This window comes from Cuculus canorus, chromosome Z, assembly GCF_017976375.1.
Source record: "Cuculus canorus isolate bCucCan1 chromosome Z, bCucCan1.pri, whole genome shotgun sequence".
In the NCBI taxonomy this organism is placed as follows: Eukaryota; Metazoa; Chordata; class Aves; order Cuculiformes; family Cuculidae; genus Cuculus; species Cuculus canorus.
Genome location: NC_071441.1, coordinates 33,317,965 through 33,342,506, shown reverse-complemented (window position 1 = coordinate 33,342,506; position 24,542 = coordinate 33,317,965). Strand labels below are relative to the sequence as shown.

At 38.7% G+C, this 24,542-nt stretch overlaps 1 protein-coding gene across 1 annotated transcript in view; it reads left to right on the top strand.

The window, feature by feature from the left end:
* The window catches only part of FBXL17 (F-box and leucine rich repeat protein 17), a 272,702-nt gene that overhangs the window by 81,905 nt on the left and 166,255 nt on the right, over positions 1–24,542 (top strand). The window contains exon 6 of the mRNA XM_054054142.1: positions 8,334–8,464. Coding sequence (XP_053910117.1) covers positions 8,334–8,464 — 131 coding nt within the window. The remainder of the gene's footprint in view (positions 1–8,333; positions 8,465–24,542) is intronic.

Below are 24,542 nucleotides of genomic sequence, written 5' to 3'. Positions count from 1 at the left end.
TATGACATCTTCTGTAAGGTTTGATAAGTGTTTTTCACTTACAAGTGACTATCTGTGCACACTTGCAAGGTATTTTCTTACATTTTTTGGTGCTTTAAGCTGAGATATATACATGTAATGGAGGCAAGTGAGATAATGCCATATATTGAGGGAAAAAAGAGGGACTAGGAGATTTTCCGAGTCATACAGTGGCTAGGAAATTATATTTGAATTCTTACTTCTTTACTCTGAAGTTATTGACAAATGATATCTGGTTAATCTTGCTGAAGTGACTTCAGTTGAGTTTCTGTTTGGCTGCTTTGGCAGGTGTTATTTGCTCACTGTACAGCAGGTGATTTTAACTAAAACTGGATTGCACTGGACGGAGACATGTTCCATTCTACAAGTCTTTGGTGGAAATAAGCTCCAATTGGGAATTAAAACAAATATTTGGGGAGTAGTAACATGATCTTTAACTTCTGCATCTCTCTTTTCCAGAACTCATCTGTTGATGACACATTTTTTTGTCTTAACCATCATGTGTTTCTTATGATCAGTTGTGTTTTAACTGGCAATTTTTAAGTGCCTAATAATATAATCCCATCTTCTTGGAGAACATAGAATCTGTTCTTTGCTGTACATGGTCTGTGAGGGTGTTGTGCAAGGCTGTACAGAGCTAGTTCCCTTCTGTCCTTCTGCTTCCTGTGTGCAAACTGGAGATAATAGGACTAGCCTCTGTTGTAAAATTGCTTTGATGCATTTGGATGTATAAAAATTGATTGCCTTATTATGACTGTATTTTCCCCCTACTAGTGTTAGCTCTCTTTGAAAATACTGAAAATACTAAAAATACTTGAAAATTCTGAATTACAGTGCTGCTGAATCACCGAGCTTTTTGAATTGCTAATTATGGGGCATGGTAGTGAAAATCTTGTATGTTTTATAAAAGGAAGGAACATTAAAAATCTATGTTTTTCATGTTTTTTCTACTGAACATTTCTACTGATTTTCGAAAAAATTCACTTCTTGAGCAAAACTGTGTCATTACAGTAGTGCCATTTTCCCTGGAAGTTATAAACTACAAAAAGTGCACCTGAAATAAATAATGATTTTTGGGCAAGATGAGAGGCGGTGCATTTATATACACAAGGTGAGAGAAAGGGAAAGAGGGGGTGTATGTATGTATATGCATTTCACCATTAGACTCCCAATTGAAACCAGCTGTTTGTTCTGATGACCTCGAATGTTTTAGCTTGCTTTGTGGCTGTAAAATGTGAAACAGTGTCACAAAAGATCTGAATGAGCTGTTCTATTACGTCAGAAAAAATAGTTCAGTGTTCCTCAACTTTGTTTCCATGGAGGAAGCAAGAACATCTGCTGTTTATAGTGTTGTAGTTTTTATCTTCTGTTTCCAGTACATCCCCAAATGCTATTTCTTTCTTTTATCTTTTTTGCTCACTTGTTTTACTATTTACTTATCTCTCCCTACATGATTTGGTTTGCCTTGTTTCTCTCTTCCTTCCCTCCTCACATCCTTGTCTCAAGAGTTTATTGCTGGTAATTTTTTACTTCTTCACTTTCTTCTTCTCCTGTAAACACAAACATCTATGCAAACAGGCAAAGTACCAGTGCTCATTAGATGATACTGTTGAAAACAGAACAGCCAGAGGGGTAATTTTTATTCATTAACAAAATGTGAATAAGAAACTATATGCTAACTAGTGAAGCAGTGATTTTTTAGTTTTATATATTTGGCCCAAAAATGGTAGTATTTTCTTCTCCTCTTGTGGTAATTACTTCTCAGCAGTTTAAGTGTTTCACTTCTAATAGAACTTTACCAGCAGGCATCAGGAAATTTCAGCATCTAGACAGTTTTATTTTTAAGCAACTTTCTTGGCATCTTCTTTTGGGTTCTGATATATATGCAAGAGTAGTTGTTTACTAATAGTGTAACTGTGCTTCTACACCATGTATGTCTGACTCACTATGTCTGGTAAAGTTTGCTACAGAAATTTTCATCTAAATTTCTCAGCAGAACGTTAAGGCTGCTCCAAGCTCTGCAACAACCGTGACTGATGCAGACTTCCAGACAAAGCAAAGTGGGTGCATGCTGCCACCCAGATGCGAGGCTGCTGGGCATGCCCCTCTCTTTCAGTGGTATCAGATGCCAGTGGAGAATTCACCTTTTGGAGTTGTGCTTGGGTGGAGGAACTCCTCTGTTTGGTGATGGAACTTGGGGAGAAGGTGAGCAGGCTGAGGACCATCAGGGAGTGTGAGAGGGAGACTGACCACTGGAACAACACCCTATGCTCCTGTCTTGGACCCAACAGGCAGGCATGACTTGTGCGACAGAGGACTCCCCTCCTCTCTCCATTCAGCTGAAGAGAGAAATTTTGGAGGTGGGAGGGGAATGGCAGCATATTCCTGCCCAGCACAGCAGGTGTGTCTTCCCCATGTCAACCTCAGCATCCCTGGTTCCCTTGCACAATAGCTATGGAGCTCTGCGAGTGGAACCAAACCTCAATGAGGATGATGGGTCTCACAGCCTAGAAGTGTCCCTCAGGGCTCAGTGCTGGGTCCAGTTCTGTTCAATGTCTTTATCAGTGACCTGGATAAAGGCATTGAATGTACCTTTAATAAGTTTGCAGATGACACAAAGCTGGGCAGAAGTATTGATCTGCTTGAGGGTAGGGAGGCTCCACAGAGGGATCTGAACAGGCTGGATCAATTGGCTGCAACCACTGGGTTCAGGAAGGCCAAGTGCCAAGTCCTACACTTGGGACACAACAACCCCATGCAGCGCTACAGGCTTGAGGAGGAACGGCTAGACAGCTGTCTCGCAGAGAGGGACCTGGGGATGTTGGTTGACAGCTGGCTTAATATGAGCCAGCGATGTGCCCGGGGGGCCACTAGGAGCTTGGCCTGTATTTGGAATAGAGTGGCCAGCAAGACCAGGGAAGTGATTGCGCCTCTGTACTCAGCACTGGTGAGGCCGTACCTCAAATACTATGTTCAGTTTTATTCCCCTCACTAGCAGAAAGACATTGAGGACCTGGAGTGTGTCCAGAGGTCAGTGAAGCTGGTAAAGAAGGTGGAGAACAAGCCTTATTAGAGGCAGTTGAGGAAACTGGGGATGTTTATCCTGGAGAAAAAGAGGTGGAGTGGAGTCCTTATTACGGTATACAACTGTCAGAAAAGAGGTCGTAGGGAGGTGAGTGTTGGTCTCTTCTCTCGAGTGATAGGTGAGAGAGCGAGAGGAAATGACCTCAAGTTGCATCAGTGGAGGTTCAGATTAGACGTTAGGAAAAATTTCTTCACAGAAAGGGTTGTCAGTCTCTGGAACAGGCTGGCTGGGGAGGTGGGTGAGTTACCATCCTTGGCGGTATTTAAAAGATGGGTGGATGAAGTGCTTAGGGATACGATTTAGTAGTGGGCAGGTACAGTTGGAGTTGATGATATCAAAGGTCTTTTCCAACCTAGTGATTCTATGAACATCTTGGTAGAATCTAGCTTGTTCTTTGTATGACCCAAATATGAAGTCAATGTATCTAAGAAAACTTTTTTTTTTGACTAATGTGATATTTATTGTTTCTTTATCTCATAACTGTTACATGGGAGTCATGTCCAGTTTAACTCAATCATACCTGCGTTGATGGCCAGCATGAATTTATTAAAAATGCAGATTGATTTGAGTGTTGGAATGGGGAGATACAGGCTCTTTTGGAAGGACAGGCAGGGGAGATGAGGAGGAGGTGTTGTCCTCTGTGTTGGTGACCATCTCATGTGCATGGAACTCCACCTGGGGATAGATGAGAAGATGACTGAGAGCTTATGAGTGAGGATTAAAGGGAGGGCAAGGACAAGTGACATTATAGAGGGGGTCTGCTACAGGCCACCAGACCAAAAGCAGTGAGCAATGAGGCTGTTTACAGACAGATAGGTGCAGCCTTGCATTCATGAGCCCTGGTCTTCATGGGATTCAGCCACCTCATGTCTTTTGGAGGGAACCACAACAGGACACAAACCATCCAGGAGGTTCCTGGAGTGTGCTGATGACAACTTCCTTCACCAAGTGATAGAAGAGCTAATGAGGAGAGGTCCTGTGCTGGACCTTGTTCTCACCAACAAAGAAGGGCCGGTGGGAAAGTAAAACTCAAGGCAAGGAGGCTTGCTGCCCTGGACTTGAGGAGGGCAGACTTTGGCCTCTTAAGGGATCTGCTTGGTGGAGTAAAGCCCTGGAGGGCAGGGAAGCGCAAGAAAGCTTGTTAATAAATATTTGAGGATCACCTCCTCTAAGCTCAGGAGCAGTGTACCCCAACAAAGAGGAAGTCAGGCAAAAATGCCAGAAGGCCTGCATGGGTGAACAAGGAACTCCTGTAAAAACTTAAACACAAAAAGGAAAGTAAGGGAGGAGTAACCGACATCACCTAACTGGGCTTGTGTAAAGCATTTGACTCTGTCCTGTATGACATTCTGGTCTCTGAATTGGAGAGACATAGATTTGACAGACAGCCCACTTGATTAATAAGGGATTGGCTGGATGGTTGCACTCAAGGAGTTGTGGTCAATGGCTCAATGTCCATGCGGAGACTGGTAACAAGTAGCATTCCTCAGGGGCCAGTATTGGGACTAGTGTTATTTAACAGCTTTGTCGCAGACATGGACAGTGGGACTAAGAACTTAGTCGGCAAGTTTGCTGATGACATCAAGCTGTGTAGTGTGGTTGACACGCTGGAGGGAAGGGGTGCCGCTCAGAAGGCCCTGTACAAGCTTGAGAGGTGGGCTTGTGTGCACCTCCTGAGGTTCCACAAGGCCAAGTACAAGGTCTTACACCTGGATTGGGGCAATCCCAAGCACAATTACAGGCTGGGTGAAGAAGAGTGCATGGTAAGTAGCCCTGAAGAGAAGGACTTAGAGGTGCTGGCAATGCGTGCTTGCAGCCCAGAAAGCCGACTGTATCCTAGGCTGCATCAAAATAATTGTGATCTAGGATGTCGAGGGAGGTGATTCTCCCTCTCTACTCTGCTCTTATGAGACCTCAACTGGAGTACTGTGTTCGGTTCTGAAGTCATTAGCACAGGAAGGACGTGGATCTGTTTGAGCCAGCCCAGAGAAGCGCCACAGAGATGGTCTGAGGACTGGAGCATCTCCCATATGAGGGTGGGGTAAGAGAATTGGGCTTGTTTAGCCTAGAGGAGGCTCCAGGGAGACCTTATAGCAGCCTTCCAGTACTTAAAGGTGGCCTAGAGGAAAACTGGGGAAGGGGCTCTTTATCAAGGAGTGCAGTGATAGGAAAAGTGGTAAAGATTTTAAGTTGAAGGAAAGTAGATTTAAATCAGATTTTTTTTTTCCTGTGAGGTACCCCTGCCCATGGCAGGAGAGTTGGAACAAGATGATCTTTGAGGTCCTTTCCAACCTAAACCTTCCTCTGATAGCTTACCACTTTGTTGAATGAAATGGAGTTAACTGTGTCCCTAAAAGATTCCTTCTGTAATTTTTAAGAGTTTGATAGTTATACCCAACTGTAGTTTCTTTAAAGTTGCATTGAAGTAAAGAAAAGGCATTTCAGAGAATAATGATTTCACGGTTGAAAGGATTTCCATGCTCTGTGGGTGTATGAATCTTTCTAAATAAAAAAATGATTCATTAGAGGTACTTACAAGTAAATGCAACAGAGAGTAAACTATTACTCAGCAGTAATTTAATTCAACAGCAACTTATAGAGTTTATAAACTGGAAATAAGTCTTGTAGCACAGGTACTGTTTGTGCATTTTATGTGTGTGTACGAGTCGCTCCTCTACAGTGAGTCTTGCTGTTAGAAATGAGGGCAATATATTTATTTTTGTAGCATTGCTTCTAAAAATATGCATGTAATAAATCAAACCTGAAATTATCATCAGTCATTTTCAAAGGAAGAACAGCTTGAATACAAATGTCATTCATTTTCATATGCTTTGCTGTGAACGTCACAGAACAGAATCTATTGAATAAATGTTTCCTTAATTAATAAATATTTTCAACTCCCTTTTCTTCTCAGGCTTGTTCTTTTGACAATTAACTGCACTCTTCAAAACAGCCTTTTCCTGTTTTGTTTCGTAAGTGAAGTGAATTACATCTCTATGCTTATAACACAGGTTTTAAATGTGTATTTCTTGTTTAAGCAATGGAAGATCAATGTTCTGCAATATTTAACTGGTAGGAATGAAATTAAAAGTTGTGAACGTGCAAAACATTAAATCAATCTATGAGAAAATCGTACCTCTCTAACTATTCAGTCATTTTCCTGTTCTTTAAGCCATGTATGATTACTGTTTCGGGAACACAGTATGTCTAAATAATATACTCCATTTACTTCAGCTCTTAAGTAAAAATTAATATATATGACTTTTTAAAAAAAATATCAGTCTATTGACATAATAGTAAAAAGACACTTTTAAAAGAAGCACTGACCTCTATGCATTGATTTGTCTTTAGAGTAATTTCATGTTTTTTACTCTGTAAGTAGTAACGATAAATTAATCACCACTATTGTTACCCACTCACAAGAAGAGAGTTGTCATGAAAGAAAGCATGTTTTAGTTAAGAATTCTGTGTTTTTTTAGTGGGAAGATTTTCTACTTGTCTCTGAGGTCTCCTGGTAAATATTTATTTGTTGTCATAGAGCATATGCATCGTTGAATTGTGCAGCAGGTTTGTTTCCTATTTTATTGGTATTGGTCATGTTCTCACCAACCTAGTATAAAGGCGAAGTATCTTTTATATATCTAATATGGATAGCCGTAGGAAGATGAGGAAAACTCAAGTTGCTGTAAGCTTCCCCTTCTTGTAATTTATGCAGGAAAAATGAGGAATTGGTTGTTAGGGTGTTTCGGGTGCATAGAAGGTCAGACTTTTAAACTTCTGCTAGGGCAGTGTGCATGAAATGCAGAGTGACGGAGCTTGTAAGATTTGTTCATTTTACCAACACAATATCAATCATTGCGTGCTTTTAGCCCTAAGATGCAAATAAGATTATCAGAAGTTCAGTGGGATTAAAACAAGCACCTCCACAGTACGCTTGTGGTAGTATCTTGGTAATAGGAATATTATTGTCCTGCTTTCTACAGACATATCTTACAGTTGGTTCCCGGCGTTCAGGTTCCTTAATCTTATGCATTTTCTGCAGATTTTTTGAGCTGTATGTAGTTTATCTTGAGCCTTAGTTTGGAAAATATTAAAAATTTGTGGAACAAAACACCAGAACATCAGTTCCTTTAGATGTAGTTTATCTTGAGCCTTAGTTTGGAAAATATTAAAAATTTGTGGAACAAAACACCAGAACATCAGTTCCTTTAGATGGATGCCTACATTTGAAGTCCTCTTTTTTTTCCTTTTCTTTTTCCTTTTTTTTTTTCTTAAGTACATTGACTTAATAATTAACTACTGAAGTGGACCAATTACACGATCTCAGTTGTATGACTTTACTTAATCAAATCCTTAGTGATTTAAATTACTGAATTGGATTATTTTTTCTCTCTTACAGGGAAGGTAAATTTAATTAAAGTGTTGGTGTTACCTAATATAATTAGTTTTCCAGAGTATAACAGAAATTATTTCAGACAGCTTAAAAAGCAAACGGCACTTGGAGGTTATTATGACCAAACTGATGTATTGTTTAAGGGTGCTGTAAATTCTGTAAAAAATTTCTTCTTTGAATCCATAGCTTATAAAAGTAGTAACAGGGTTTTGTTTGCTTTTGAAGGACATTGTAATGATTAATGATAGTAATAAACCAAATTAATCAGTGCATAAATCTTAATCATAGTGTTCTGTGACTTCGGCTTTTGTCTTCAGAATATCCAAGTTGTTATTGATCTCTGTGCGGGTGAGACTACAGTATAAATATGGAATTTTCCAGGAAGTTTGTACTATTTACTTAGTTTGAAAGCCTTGAACTCTGGAGTCTTTGGTCACATGCATTTGAATCTAAGCATAAATGTGCTGTCTCCCTTCCTTTCCTGTCTCCCGTGCCTTATTTTTCATATAATTAAGTTACTTGGTATGCTACCTTGCTGTCTTACACTCCGTATAGTTAAAAACAGGAAGGCTTAGAGCCCCATAGTAAATGTATTGAATCACAAGTCAAAATATCTGGTTTTGTGGAGTAATTGAGTGCCTGAATTCTAAACTTGCTAAAGTTGGATTCTATGAATATTTCTGATTTATTTCCTTTTTGTGAAATATATAGGAGTCTCATCTTTCTTGACTAGCTTGCACATGCTGTATATGATTCCAAAAAGTTTAATGTTTTTTATAACAGTTATGTATGTGAACAAACTTCAGATTATTTATTTTATCATATTTGTTTCAATAGCTAAGAAATCTTTCCAACTTGGATCTACGCCATATCACAGAACTGGACAATGAAACCGTGATGGAAATAGTAAAGAGATGCAAAAACCTTAATTCCCTCAATCTGTGTCTGAACTGGATCATTAATGACAGGTAATTTCATTATAGCATCTAAAACCAGTATAAATTTAACTAGTTGTATTAGTTGAGAATAATTTGTCATGGCTTGGGAGTTAGAAGAGATGAATAAAAGCAAAAAGCATTTTCTGGGTGTTCTTGCTTGTTTTGGGCAAATAATCTAGACATATTTTACGGAGTTTGTATATTTCTGTAGTGGAGAAAAGTTTGGTTTTAACTGGATGGCAGAACTAATCTGTTTCCTGTAGATTTCATGAGAATGTGCTCTTTACAATGTGCAATTGAAATATACAGTTGCAATTATAGGTCTTTCAGTAGGTGGGCAGGATTTAAACAGATTTATATGCATGCAAAAAATGAAGCGTATTCTTGTCTATACAAGGAAAAATAAACTGCTTGTGGGTTAAGTAGTGGAATTTATGTTTTCTTAGGAAGCAACAAGTATGGGGTTTTTTGGGAAAGACACTCTCCAGAATAAAACTGGAAGAATAATTAGAGTATTACCTTCAGCTTTTCCTTTTGACCAGAACGCTTCTTATCTTGCTGTATTTTGTCCTTTTGGTCAAGTAATTTATTTCAACATTCAGGAAATGCACAGAGATGATAGAGAGTTATATCGCAGATCAGATGAAAAATGAAAAGTATTGAGAATTTTAAAAGCGGAAGTTTCCTTTTAAAATGAGAAAATTGAGCAAAGCCACAACCTCAGGGCACACAGGAAGGAACATCTTTAATTACATTTATCGTATTGTTTTATTATAGCTACTGCTTCAAACAGAAGAAAATAAACACTTTTAACAGAGAAGGGTTCTAAAACTATTTCGTATAAACCACAATGATACATTTTTAGCAATTGTATTTCTTCGCCATGGTTACAAATTTTTACCTAACATACTCTCTTTCAAGGTTTTCTGAAGTCTTTAAGAATGTCAAGAAGTATAAATGAGCTTAGACTTCGGTGAAAGTATGATGTTCTAAAAATTCTAAAATTGACATGTTTTTACAAGAAAGTACCATTGAACTTTTATCATAACTCCTTTTAGCCTCTAAGACTTTGTTTGGTTTTGTAGGCTTAGGTCAGACCCTTTATATAAATTCAGTGGTTTCAAAAGCATTCAGTTGCCTCAGATCTTTATGTCTGAAGGGCCTTATTTGCATATGCAGAATAAGGCTACTTTAATGGAAAATATTAGAATAAGTCAGAAAAGAATACTAAGATGAAAAATGTAAATTTAACAGACAGGCACTTTTCAGGTTTAAATTACTTAGAAATGATATACCTTTCTGCATGAACATTTTGAGTAGGACAGTCTACTAAGTATCTTCCAGACTAATGTCAAACTGTTCTTGAAACTACTTTACTGGAATTACTAGAATAAGAAATATGTCTTTTAATTATGTGATATGACTGTAAAACTTCTTATTGAAATATAGCTATCATTATGAAGCTTAAAAATAAAAGGAAACCCATTGTGGCAATGACAGATAACCTGCTATTGTATGTAAACTTCTAGTTCTTTACTTTTTTTATTTCTGATCATACCTGTCAGTACTTTTTCAACATGAAAAAAGCTAAAACTTGACTACAAAATTAAGTTCTTCTAGTTAAAGTAGCTTCTAGCTAAAAGCAAACAAAGAGAGAATTTATAAAATAATTAATGCCTTTGTTAGATCTTATTCAAAGGCAATCCTTTGACACTTAAGTATTCTTCCTGATTTACAAGTGAAATGAAGCTCCAAATAGCACTCTTAACCAAATAATTTCTACTACTCTGCCGAAATGCTGAATTAAGAATTGCTGAAAATTATACAAAGGGAATGTAATACAAACACTGGGCTTTAATCAATGTAGCTACCATTTCAGCAGAGTACTATGAGCATATTCAATTTGAGGACACTAGTGCTCCTTCAGAAGTTGACACCTGACAATGTTCAGGTGTTTACCTTTGGTAAAAATCCAACTTAGTTTATAAAAATCCAAGTTAGTTTCAATTAACTAAGTTAGTGTATTAATGATTTAAGGCAAGATGACCTTTATTTTTTCAGTTTTTATTTGATGCCATTTGATGTCTAGTAGTCAGTGGGGGTGCCAGAGGAGATCCTGCATATTAATACCTTTAAGTAAACCTTCTTGTTTATCATTGTTTCCAACGCATATGAGATAGTAGCATCCTAATGTTTTTCCTGATTCTTGGTTTTAAAAAAGAGAGATCAGTTCCACTGCATTACCCCTCTACCTTCTCATCCCTCATCCCTCACCCCACATCATCAAGCTTTCTTACTTATGAGATCGAACTGTGAATTATCTCTTAAAAGTAGTTGATTATTGGTAAATTTTAGAGCATAAATAAATCACTGGTTTTGAAAGTTTGTTTTAGATGTCTTTATTGTTTCCAGAAATCCATAAAAGTACTTTCCATAAGCAAGACTGTGGCCCCAGGACATTGATAGTATTCTCTTTCTCGTGACACAGTATTATGTCTAATGCTGTGACTATTGTATTTCTTGCTTAGTAACTGAAAGGATCTTGCATAGTACAAAGTCTCTACATGGCAGGCAGTTGCTAAGATTTTTGGTGATGCAATTCTTTTGTGTATGCAAGAATTATGAAGAACTATTATTTCCCTGTTTTGATTCAAGCTGGTTTTAGTTTTGAGGTATGCATTTAAAAGGTTTATGTAGGGCAGTAAAAATAATTTATTTTTACGTAAAGCAAAAAAATGTTAAGTATGTTCAGTTGAGATACTCTTGAGGTTAGGTTTACAATGATAAGTCTCTTTCAGAGACTTTTACAAGTCCTTATAGGTTGAGGGATCAAAAAAGACCTATTAAAGTCATCTAATGTAATGATTTCTTTTGTAAGTATTATTACAGATCCCTTAAAAGAATCGTAGACTCTTTATCATGTTGGTTAAATACGTTATAGAAACAGTCCTCCTACTTCTTTCAAATAAGAACAAAACTGAACTTACAAATTCTTCTAGTATGCATCATGAGTAGATTATCTCAGGTCTTTTGAATTGGAAAAAAGTAGAAGTGAGTTCTCTATACATGGTGATGTGAATAATATACTCTGAGCCTGGATTTAAATAACGGTGTCATCTTCAGGTTGTCCTAATGGTTACTCCATTTGTTCTTTTGAATTTCAATTGATGCAATAAGGATAGTGACATCTAGAAATAAATCTCATGGAGAATTCAGAAAAATGTAGTATGATGTACTGGCAAAGTTTTCAGAGATGTGTGATTTTTCTGATAGTTAGAGAAACATCTGTAATGTATTATATCTATAAATGATGAAGGAGCGAGCAGCAGTTAATCTGTCAATGTTTATGTAAATCTTAAAACTGTGGACTTCGAGTTACAATTAACTTCAACTTCTATATTACTAATTCACCTACAGATAGACATCTAAAAGCTGTGCTATGACTGTGAAGTCTTCAGAGTATTTCTGCTTGCCTAAGTCATTCTTCTTACTAAAATACTCCGTTAGTGATAGTTGTATAGAGGATGTCTTCCAGTCCCTCTTGTATCTATGATTCTTCTAAAAACATCATGTTGTGGGTAGTAGTACAGATAAGGTAAGGAACATTATCTAGACCTACAGTAAGATTTATTTTTTTTTATGCCATAGCACTGCCAGTTTTTTGGAATAAGGTTTCACCTTCGTAACAAAATTTTTAATTGGTTTTGCAATTAGTTATTTGCACAGGACAGTGATTTCCCAACCATTTGAGAACTTTGGTCCTTCCTTTATAATTGGTGCCAAATGTCCTTGTAATAATGGCTTGAGAGCTGTACTTTTTCACATAATTTATCACATACTGACTTTGTTAACAGATGTTGGGATTTGCAGAGCATCTGGAGGTTGCTGAGAGTAAGCTATGGTTGTGACTTAGAAGCAGGTATGCAGTGTCTGCATAGCAGATACTGTGAGTGATGTTGGTTGATGACCTTGTAGTGGTATCTCTTGCTGCCATCAGACTTCTGATAAGTGATGTGGGGGAGAATAAGTGTTGTGCACCTCTCTGTGAGTTTTCCGCACTAATGGGAAACCTGTATTTGGTCTGATTATACTGGTTCTGAAAATACTACTACAGGCCTTCTGCAGTGCTTCCATGAAATATCATTATGGATAAACCAGAGTAAGTGGTGTAATGGGACAGTCTCCCTACGCTGTAATGGTTAAGACTCATTGGTGAGGATTCTGGAGTCCAAGATGGAGGGACATGGAAATACAGACTTTTGTTAAGGGTAGTATTTAGGAGGTCAAGATATGGAAGAAATTGAGAGGAAACATGAGCAATGTTCCACTACCACGGACTTCCAGAAGGCAGACTTTGGCCTGTTCAGATCACTGATTGAGAGAGTCCCTTGGAAAACAGTCCTGAAGGGCAAAGAGGTCCATGAAGGCTGGACATTCTTCAAGAAAGAAACCTTAAAGGAGCAAGAGCAGGCTGTCGCTATGCACCACAAGATGAACCAGCTGGGAAGACATCAGCCTGGCTGAACAGGGAGCTTTTGCTAGAACTCAAGAAGAAGAGAGTTCACCAGTTTTGGAAGAAAGGATGGACAAATCAGAAAGAGTACAGGGGTATCATTACATCATGCAGGAAAAAAATTAGAAAGGCAAAAGTCCAGCTTGTACTCAGTCTGGTCACTGTTGTAGGAGACAACAAAAATTGTTTTTAGAAATGCATCAATATGAAAAAGAGAACTGAGGATAAGATCCATCCTTTATTGGATATGGAGGGGAACATCACTACTGAGAATAAGGAAAAGGCTGAGGTGCTTAATGCCTTCTTTGCGTCAGTCTTTAATAGTGAGATCAATTATTGTCAGGGTATTCAGTTCCCTAAGTTGGAAGACAGGCATGGAGAGCAGGCTAAACCCTCCATAATGCAGGAGGAAGCACTCAATGACTGGTGCTGTACCAACTGGACACTGGCAAATCTATGAGACTGCATTGAATCCATGTAAGAATACTGAAGGAGCTGGTAGCAGAGCTTGCCAAGCCACTCTTCATCATTTGTCAGGAGTCCTAGTTAACAGAGCAGATCCCAGTTGACTGGAGATTAGCAAATGTGATGCCCATCTACAAGAAGAGCCAGAGGAGGAACTACGGGGCTGTCAGTGTGGCCTCAATGCCAGCGAAGGTTATGAAGCAGATCATCTTGAGTGGCTTACCAGGAAAGTGCAGGTCAACCAAGTGATCAGGCCCAGAGTGTTGTAGTGAATGGAGTTCAATCCAGTTGACAGATGGTCACAAGTGATGTTCCCCAGGGCTGACTGTTGAGGACAGTTCTATTTAATATCTTTATCAATGATGTGGATGAGGGTGCTGAGCGCTCCCTCAGTAAGTTTGCAGATGACACCAAAACAGATGGAAGTGTCGATCTGCTGGAAGGCTCTGCCAGAGAGACCTGAACAGACTGGATCGATGGGCCGAGGCCAATTGAATGAGATTCAATGAAGTCAAATGCCAGGTCCTGCACTTCAGTCATAGCAACCCAATGCAACACTACCAACTTGGGGAAGACTGGGGGAAGACTCTGGAAAGCTGCCAGGCAGAAAAGGACCTGTGGGTTCTGGTTGACAACCAGCTGAATATAGGCCAGCAGTGTGCCTAGGTGGCCAAGAAGGCCAACAGCATCCTGGCTTGTGTCAAAAATAGTGCAGCCAGCAGGAGTAGGGAAGTGATTGTCCCCTTGTACTGGCACTGATGCAGGCACACCTTGAATACTGTGTTCAGTTTTGGGCTCCTTAGTACAAGAAAGATGCTGAAGTATGTTCAGAGGAGGGCAGTGAAGCGTCTGGAGCACAAGTCTTACGAGGAATGTCTGAGGGAAGTGGGACTCTGTTGCCTGGAGAAAAGGAGGCTAAAGGGCAAAGTTATCGCTCTCTACAACTACTTGAAAGGAGGTTGTAATGAGGTGAGGTGTTGGTCTCTTCTTTGACATAACAAGTGATAGGATGAGAGGAAATGACCTCAAATTGTGTGAGGGGAGGTTCAGATTGGATGTTAGAAAAAATTTCTTTACCAAAAGAGTGGTCAAATGTCGGCACAGGCTACCCAGGGAAGTGGTGGACTCACCATCCCTGGAGATGTTCAAAAATCATGTAGACATGGCACTTTGTAACATGACTTAGTGGGCGTGGTGGTGTTGGGCTGATGGTTGGACAGGATGATCTTAAGCTTCAGTGATTCTGTGATTCTAAATGGCTGCAAGCCAGACTGTAAGCCTGAAACCCAAAATATTTGTGCAGCAACATAATCGGGAGAAAGAGTGTTTTGTCCTTTGAAGGGGCTTCATCTGTTTTATTCTGCTGGGTCACTAATACAACATCATTTTCTCAGCATTGGATATCATACTAGTCAGCATAAAGCATAAGGGAATTTCTACGTTGTTGCTTATCAGAGTAAATTGTTAATGTCATCTTCCATATGCTAGAGAAATATTTGAAAAATTTGTGCTGACTGCTTACCATGAGTTCATGTGAACTCATGCAATCAGCCTTGGGAGCATCTGCTGTGATCTGGATGTGTCATGTGTAGAGGATACAGTGCTGAAGATAGTTGCAGCCAGTGATTAGCTCACTATGTTTAGTCCCAGAGCTGTTGTTGTGCGTGAATGACCCAACATTTATTAGCAGAGCATCAAAATAATAGCTCACATCATACAGTACATTTTTAATAAAATGCAGGATTAGTGAATCCTACAATTATTTTCAAGAAAAATATGAAAATGTATATTCGCTTCCTGAAAGTATGTCGGCATAGCTGATATAGAAATTATTTTTTAAAAAAATTACTTATAAAATAAAAATATAAACTTACTATAAGCCGTTCCACTAGCCTGTATTTTTGCACAGGCAAAAATGTTTGTTTTATCCGTGATGGCTAGTAATGCTAATATAGCATCTTAGTATTCATCATCTTTGATCAAACTGAAGTGGAGATGTGCTTCAGGAGCACTGATACTCATTCCTGTCATTTTTGTGTAATCTGGGCTTGGGGTTATAGTATAGTTACTTCCAGAAACGTAAGTATACTTTTGTGTGATACTCATGATGAATCGTAGGTGAATGCTAGCATTTCTTAATTCTAAATTAATTTCATCTTTTCATTGTTATCTGAAAGATTATCTCCTTTCAGTTCTCTGCATATTTATCAGATGTTTAGTCAGCTGCATTACAAACTGAAACTCCATAAAAAGCTACATAATGTAACAGAAATTAATTTTACTTTTAAATTTTCTTATTCTTTTGAATGTCATACTTTTAATTAAATTTGTAAGAAAGTTTTCTCCACACTGTAGATATGTTTTGTAAAATTATTGGAATTTATTCCTTAGAATTAAATTCGGAGTCTTCTTTTTCTTTCTTTTTTTTTCTTAAAGTTATTATGAAAAAACACATGAAAAAATAATCCTTTGTGGTTAGTCCGGAGTAGTGGGTCAGTTTGGCTCGCTGCCAGCTGTCCACCCTACTGCTCTGTCACTCCTCCCGCACCCCAACAGGACAGGAAGAGAAAACAAGATGAAAGTGCTCATGGGTCAAGATAAAGACAGGGCGATTACTCAGCAGTTAATGGCATGGGTGAAAGACTTAAGGTGGATTAATTTATTGCCAATTCAAAATAGAATAGGATGGTTAAGGGAAAAAAGGCAAAAATAAACCACCTTCTCTTACCCTTCCCTTCTTCCTAGGCTGAACTTCAATCCTTTTTTCCCAGCTCATGTACCTTGTCGCCTTGAATCAATGCAGGACAGTGGGAAACAGGAGTTGCAGTTCATAAGACTTGGTCTTTGCCACTCCATCCTCACACTTTTCTTCTGCTCCAGCATGGGGTCTTGCGCTGGACTTTTGGGAGTGGCAGAGGCTGCAAAGGTGGTTCTGTGAGAATATGCCAGAAGTTGCTTCTATGTCAGTCAAAGCTAGTTGCAGCTGGTTCCAAACCAGACCGACTGCTGACCAAAGCTCAGGCAGTCAGCAGTGTTATCACATGTCTAAGAAGGGTAAAACACACTTGCGACTGCAGCCAGAAGAGGCAAGTGAGAATATGTGAGAGAAATAAACATGAAGGTCAGTGAAAGAGGAGGAGGTGCTCCAGGCACCAGAGCTGAGATTCCTCTACAGCTTGTGGTGAAGACCATGGTGACACAGGTTGTCATCCTACAGCCCCTGGAGGTCTACGGTAGAGCAAATATCCACCCTGGATCCCATGAAGGGCTCCATGCTAGAGCAGGTTGATGTGACCTGAAGGAAACTGTGACTCTATGGAGAGCTCACACTAGAGCAGGCTCCTGGCAGGAACTGTGACTCATGGAAGATGAGTTGATGCAGCAGACTCTTTTCTGGCATGTCTGGGACTCTGTGAGGTACCCATGCTGGAGCAGTTCATAAAGGACTGTGGAAAAGACTTACATTGGAGAACTTCTTGAAGAACTGCAACATACGAGAAGGACCCACATTGGAGAAAGTTATGAAAACAGTCTCCTGTGGGAAGGATCCCATGCTGAAGTGAGGGAAGAGCGTGAGGAGGAAGGAGTGACAGACAAAACACTAAGAAATTACAACAACACCCATTCCCCAACACCCTGCACCATTTCGGGGGGGGAGATAAAGCAATAGGGAGTGAAGCTAAGCCTGGGAAAAAGGTGGAGATGAGGTGGTTTTGGTTTTGTTCTGATTTCTCATTAACCTACTGTGTTTAATTGTCAAAAAAAAAAAAAACAATTTTTCTAAGTCATCTGTTTTGCCTGTGATGGTAATTGCTGAATGATCTCCTTGTCCTTATCTCAACCCATGAGCCAATTTAATTTTATTTTCTCTCCATCTTTTTGAGGAGGGGAAGTGAGAGAGTTACTTGGTGGACATCTGGTGGCCAGCCATGTTTAACTTGTTACTGCTCTCCACAAGCTGCTGTCCTTCATGAACTGCTCCAACGCTTTTTCCCATGGGCTGCGGTTCTTCAAGAACTGCTCCAACGTGGGTCCCTTCCATGAGGTACAATCCATAAGGAACAGACTGCTCCAAGCATGAGTCCCCCACAGGCCACAGATTTTCTCAGGGCAGAATGGGGCCATCCAGAAATTGCAGTGTGCATATCTGCTCCAATGTGGTCCTCCTCACCAGGGCCTCCCCTAGGATCTGCAAGGGAATCTTTGCTCTGATGCCTGGAGCACTCCTTTCCCTCCTCTTTTCTTTGACCTTGGTGTCTTCAAGGCTGTTTCTCGCACATTGTCCTCATTCCTTACTCTCATACTTTGCTGTGCAGCCATCATCTTGGCATGATATAAGTCTGCTAAAATATTTTGTGGTACTGTCTTTGGTCTAAACATATAGAACACAAAAAATAAAACCACTATTATGTTTGATAGCTATCTTCACTATAAATAACTCCAGTCTTATTCTTGTCATAAATTAGCCTTGTCTGTCAGCCAAATACTCACTTAGCTGTTCCTTCCTTTCATGGGAAGACTGGGGAGGAGGGAAGGAAAAAATTGTAATGAAAAACCTCACAGGTTGAGATAAAGATGGGGAGATGACTTAGTTGTGACTGTCAAGGGCAAAACATATTTGACTTGGGGAAAATTAATTCTAATTTATTACTTATTGGAAGAATTGAGGTAGTGAGAAACCAAAGGACAAACTTTAAAATAATTCCTTTCCTGCCTCTTTTCTAGGCTCAACTTCACATCTTCACTCCCGAGTCCTTTATTGCCCTAAGCAGTAGAGAGGGTAGAGGAGAGAACTTTTAAAGTTAGTACATAGTGGTGCCTCTATGCTGCTCTTTCCTTCTCATGTTTCTTATGCTTTGGCGTGGCTCCTTCATGGGCCACAGCTCCTTTATGAGTATCCATCTGCTCTGGCATGGACTCCTCCATGGGCTCTAGTGTAGGTATCTGCTCCAGTGCAATGGAGAGCCACCGCCTCCTACTTCTCTAACCTTGGTGTTTATACTGTTTCTTTTCTCTCATTCTTTCTGAGTTTGGTAGGGTTTTAGCTTGGTTTTGCCCTTTCTATAATGCACTTCTGCAGAGGTGCGACTATCTTGGCTGAGAGTCTCAGCTGTGCCCTGGGTCTGTTGGAGACAATGGTGCCCAGCACTGGGCAGCCTGACCTCTCCTCACCAAGACCACCCTGCAGCACCCTCTGCCAGCACCTTTCAGCTTCTAGTTCTAAGCCCTGAGCCCACTTTATAAAGACTTCTGAGAACAGTTTCTTTGTCATTGTTATCAAAGAAATTATTTTTTACAGACATTTGATTGGAACAGATCATTCCCATACTGTCTGCAAAGTTTAACCAATGATTAAAATTGGAATGTTTTTTCTGTAATTAAGCGTAACTGTAGATTTATTGTGGTTTTAGCCTTCTACTTCTCTCTATGGTATTAAAATAAATACTTCTTTAGAAATTATTTTCTGGTAGAAATGGATGTTATCAGGAAAAGTAGAACTTTCAAGTTATTGACATGATCTGCCCCCCTTTTATCTTTCTTTACATACTTGAAAAATGGGGGAAATAGTCAACTGTTGTGACACTGCTGAAATGTATGATAAATGAAGCTCTGTAAATAGTGAAAATATGAGGAGAGTGATTAAATCTGACAATTCTCATGTAAGAAACTCAAGATGATAAATATCTTCTGTGATTAGTTATTAATTTAATGCAAGGGGCTGGCATCAGCCTAAACAATTTTATGAGTTGTGGCATAAAAAAAAATTTAGAAAATAGGTACGCACTTGTTAAACCAAAGGAGAAATTGCTTAGACTTCATTGCTAATAATTAAAAATGGCAGACTTGACACAAATGTGGCTTGACTATTTTCTATTTGAGATTCCTTACAGGAATTAAGAAAGCGCAGTGTTCTCTGAAGGCATGGAAATGGCAGTATATTATAAACCTGAGTCCTTGGTGCAACATAAAAACTGAAAGTTTTTGTGTAGATATGATTTATGTACAGACAAAATATTTGCAGTGTTATAATTTGAAGTAGTAGAGAAAACTAAAAAATCTAATCTACCGGTGCTCAGAGAAGATGTAGTCCTTATTGTGATTACTGTTGCATTCTGAGATTATGACCTGCAGTTCACCATGCAGTCAGAATAGACACAGACTTGGGAAAAAAAAAAAAAAAAAGAGACAAAGGAATGCCTGTCTTAATGATTTACTGCACTGTCTATAGTGTTTAGAGTCTGTAATCATACCCACTCTAAATACCATTTGAAAGGAGCATAACCATGTTCTAATTTTGCTTTAGGCTGTTCCTTGCTGTGTGGGTTATAGACTCAAAATAATTTTGCTTTTTTATTTTGAGGTATTCTTGTGGGCTTTTTTTCGTGTGTATAGGTAAGGATAAATAGATTTAGATTAGAAATGAGGAAGGAATTTTTTTCCTGTGAGGGTGGTGAAGCAGTGGAAGAAGTTGTCCAGAGAAGTCGCGGATGCCCTATCACCAGAGGTGTTCCAGGCCAGGTTAGCTGAGGCTTTGAGCAACTGTGTCTAGTAGAAAGTGTTCATGGCCATGGCAGGGGTGTTGGAACTAGACGATCTTTAAGGTCCCTTGCAACCCAAACCGTTCTACGATTCTATGTTATTGCTGGGATCATGCCATCGTATGAACAGGAAATGTGTCAGATGCTATATGCTTATTACCTTCAATCCTGATCAGGTCAAATCAATGATCACCGCTTTTTCTCTTGTTAAAAACAAAAAAGGTTGGCATATGCTGAATTTCCTGTGGTATTTAATGTAGTTGGTTGTGTATGTTTATAATTCAAGATTAACCAATAAGTATTGACTTGTGAAGGAGATGAAAAGATTATGTATCTTTGAGAAATTGTAGTAAGCTTGAAGATGAAGATGGTGATGAAATTAAAGTTGAGCTGACAGAACTAATGACTAGGTAGTCCTGGAATTGGCAGTAATAATGTAATGAGGAAAATAAGCGGTAACTTAAACTGAAAGTGGTGATAATGGTGATACCTGTAAAGTCTAGGGAGGGAACACCAACAACTGAGGGATACAAAGCAAAAAACTAAAAAGGCTAAAGAGTGACTTATGTTTGGATTAGAGTCCCATTGACATCACTTTGTACTCTGTGATCATGATTTACTGATTTCTGAACTGTGGTGAAATGGTCTGAGACCTCCTACAATCCATACACCTACTTTTTAATCTCATGGAGTGACAAAGAAACTGGTGTATACCCACCTCTGTATACCATAAGGGAGCCGAACTCAGCTGGTACTGCTAACATTCAGAGGGGTGAAGTGGTTCTAATACACTCAGAGAAGACAGGAAACACCCTGCCCAGTCATTAAATATAGCCTGATTTTTTCACTGGCAACCTTTTTTGTAATCTGTAGAGTGTTCTCCAGCATCATGCCACACCTGGATTACTGTGTCTGTTTCTGGGCTCTCCAGTAGAAACTCTCTTCTCATGTCCAGAGAAGGACATGAACATACTGAAGAGAGTCTTGCAAAGATGGTGAAGGGACTGGACCACTCTCCTAAAAGGAAAGGCTGTGAGAGCTAGGAGTATTCAGCCTGGGGAAAGGAAGGAAGACGGAGGGGAATATCATCAATGTATATAAACATCTGCAAAGAGAACAGAGCCAGGCTGTTTTCAGTGGTGCCTCGTGGCAGGACCAGAGACAATAGGCACACACTGAAACATGGGAGGTTCCTTCTGAATCTCAAGAAACACTTTTTCCCTGTGAGGGTGACCAAACACCAGCACAGTTGCTCAGAGAGGCTGTGGAGTCTGCCTCCTTGGAGACAAGGGCTCTAGGTTCCAATGCTCAAGCAGGAGTTTTGGACTGATGACCTGCACGTGTCCCTGCCAGCCTTCGCCATTCTGTGATTCTCACAGTAAGCCCGGCTGTTACAGATTCTACAAAGAATAAGCAAGCTTTAACGCAGCAGCAATCTTTATTGTTGGCTCCTGGTATTTCAAGGTTTGTTATGTATTTGAACAGATTATTATCTCCCCTTTCTGGAAAACGTATTGGCCAAGCAAGACCTAAAGAAGGTTCTCAGGGCTTGTAAGACATGTTGACATCATCATCATTCATGTTAATGCTCACAGTAAGGAGAGAGAAAAATTTAGTTTCTGCTCTCATTCTTTCTTTGTCTCCTCCTGTAACAGTTCCCTCCTTCTACTCTGTCTCATTTCTTGTCTTTCCTTTTCTTTCTGTTCAGATTTTATCAATAAGAGTCTAATTTGTCTAACCAAAGTCATTTAACAGATGGTTGTGATCCTATGATAGTGAGAGTTAAGAGCAATACCAAAAGTTGTGCACTGGAACAGATTTGCCAGGCTACTGTCAATCCAGACTGTGTTCTGTAGTCTGCTGCTATTGCAGCATGATTGAAAGCATTGTTTCGAAAGACAGAGACTGTTTTCCATATGTGTTATCATCCCTCCTCCTCACCTACCCCAGCACACTTTCCTACTTTTTCTAAACTACAATCTTTGTACCATTGTCAATTTCTAATCTTAAGTATTTCAATTTTGTATGACCTAAAAGATTGCTGGAAAGACAGTTTCTTTATAAATTCAGGTTTTCATGTTTCTCAATGAATTTAAAACATTTTTGGAGGTGGTTGTTGCCGTTCACATGGTCAGTCAGTATTTCTGATGAAAAGCCTGTCTGTATTTAACTGTTTAGTCTTACACAGAGGAAGAGATGCCTTTGCTTTACTGGGTCTGTTTAGTTCTTTACGGTAGTACTTCTGGTTTTGTTGTGAAAAGAGATCATTCTACAGCTTCAGATGCTGCGGATTTACCAAGACTTGTTGACTTTTCATTAGTAAGGGCTTTTTCTAGCTCTTCAATGAAGCATGTGGATCTCTAAAAACATGAAAGTTCCCCTAATAAAAAGAGAAGTGTCTGCTGGAGGAACAGCATTGCCAGTACTGTTTTTGTAGCTTCTTTCTTAGGTTTTCCACACTCAGAAGGAAAGCAAGCTACAATGAAATATGACCTACTTGGAGAGCTGTTTAAGTTGTGTGGCTAGTAAAATAAATAGATTTCTCTTTTGCTCACCTTTAGGACAAGAGTCTTCACAAATAAAGGTAACAAGTCATTAATGATTAATGCCATTCCTATAAAATGAACTAATGTGCTTTTAAATGAATGTTCTGTAGAAGCTAGCAAAACAAGCTATATATGATAACTTTTGGCATCAAACAACAACCAAAAAAAGTGTTAAAATAGACCTTACACTTGTTGTACAAGGTTAGTGAAATAAAAGTTTTGGAATGAATTCTGATAACTTTTGTGGTTTTTTCCATTTTATTATCTTTAGTTATTTTCTTTAGAAATGTGCATATGTATATATATATATATTTTAAGTTTATGCTTTTGTGTCTTTGTTTTGTTTAATATTTTCTTGTATGGAAATGTACACATACATATATAACATAGTTTGTTTGTAACAAAGAGAACTTTGAACACAGTATGCCATGTTTTATGGGTGGATGGTAACAGATTTTTGCATTTGTGTAGGCATGCTAAAGGTATTGAATGGATGAATGTTTCCTGTTTAGGAAAGTTAGACAAGAGCTACATCTAGTTAAGTTTGTAAATCTGAGTTACTGTAATTTGTTTTCTTCGGGAGTAACATACTAGACAGTAGGTTTATTTTTACTTGATGCCACACTATGTTACAGTTTCAGACTTTACCAAACGTTGGGCGCGGTAGACCATTTGTGCCAAAACCTGAGGCTGGAAGCAGCATCTAAAAAGCCTGATTGCAAGAAAGAGGTAGTTGTTTGCTGCTTGCAGATCCTGCCCAGCACATAGCAGAACAGATCTCAAAGGCTAATTTTGGTCATCCGCCTATTATTGAACAAATGGAAATTAATTTATAAAACTTAATTTTAAACTCACAGATGCATACAGTGGATTATCTATTAATTGTTCTGCTCTTCTCTGATTCTTGCCTGCTACAAATTATTATTGCTAAACTTTATTAGGACTTATGCAGATCTGCCAGTGCATGACCCTAAGCTGCCTGAAAATAGTTTTCAATGCTACTGAAGTTGTACGCATTTACTTCAATCCAGAAAATAAGCATGAATTGATTTTAAAAGGGGAAAAAAAAAAGGCATGCCAGGTTGGAAAGTTCCTGAGATAAATTTCATTTTCATAATACTAAAAGGAGACAAAAAGACCTTTTATAGTTCTCAATTAAGTGTACCTTTGGTATAAAATGTGTCTATTTAGACATATTTTCAGCATGTTATAAGTCATGCGTTGATTGATCTAGGATCTAACGAACTTAATTTTGCAAGTTTTCGGTTACTGTATCCAAGAAGATGTGTTTTTATATAATTCAGAGTATAAAGCACTCTTGAAGTAATTATTTCTTTACTAGAATATCCTCAGGTAAATTTCTAGACTTGCAAAAATGTCTAGACTTGAAAAATCTAGACTTGCAAAGTCTAGATATCATTCTGTTGTGAAAGTTGTTTTTCCGTGCTGATCTTGGTAGCTGTTGATCAACAAAGTATAACAATAAGCTTGTTAGACTGAACAGTGGATAAAATATTACTAAGCAAGGCCTGACAGATGGCATTCAAATATGTTTGCAGTCTTTTCGTGTATTGAAAGTACTTCTGTACTGTGACTAAAATAGTTAAAGCGGAAGGTCTTAAGTTCAGAATTTTATAGCTTTGTTGTTTACAATCTATATTTCTTTTGGCTGATAGTTTTCAGTGGTTTCTTTCTCTACAAGTCTGTATGCAGTGGTTCTGGGTTTTTTTAAGTGATCTTTTAGATTTTAATGTATGTAAGCTATACTGAGAGATTGCCTTTCCTTAGGTGTTTGCTGTAGGCTAGATATTTTGTTATATTTGCATTTTAAAAACTGTAGAAAAACTAAAACCATGACATGGTTTGGTTAAGAATTAAGATGATACATAGTATGTTATGACTATACTTCTATTTACTGTTCTATGACCCAATTCACTAAAATTAGTTTATATACATAGTATGAATCTGTCGTCATTTAGACTGTTCATATGTAGACACATGTAAATTTGATTTCTGGAGTTTTAACAATGTTTAAAACCTTTAGC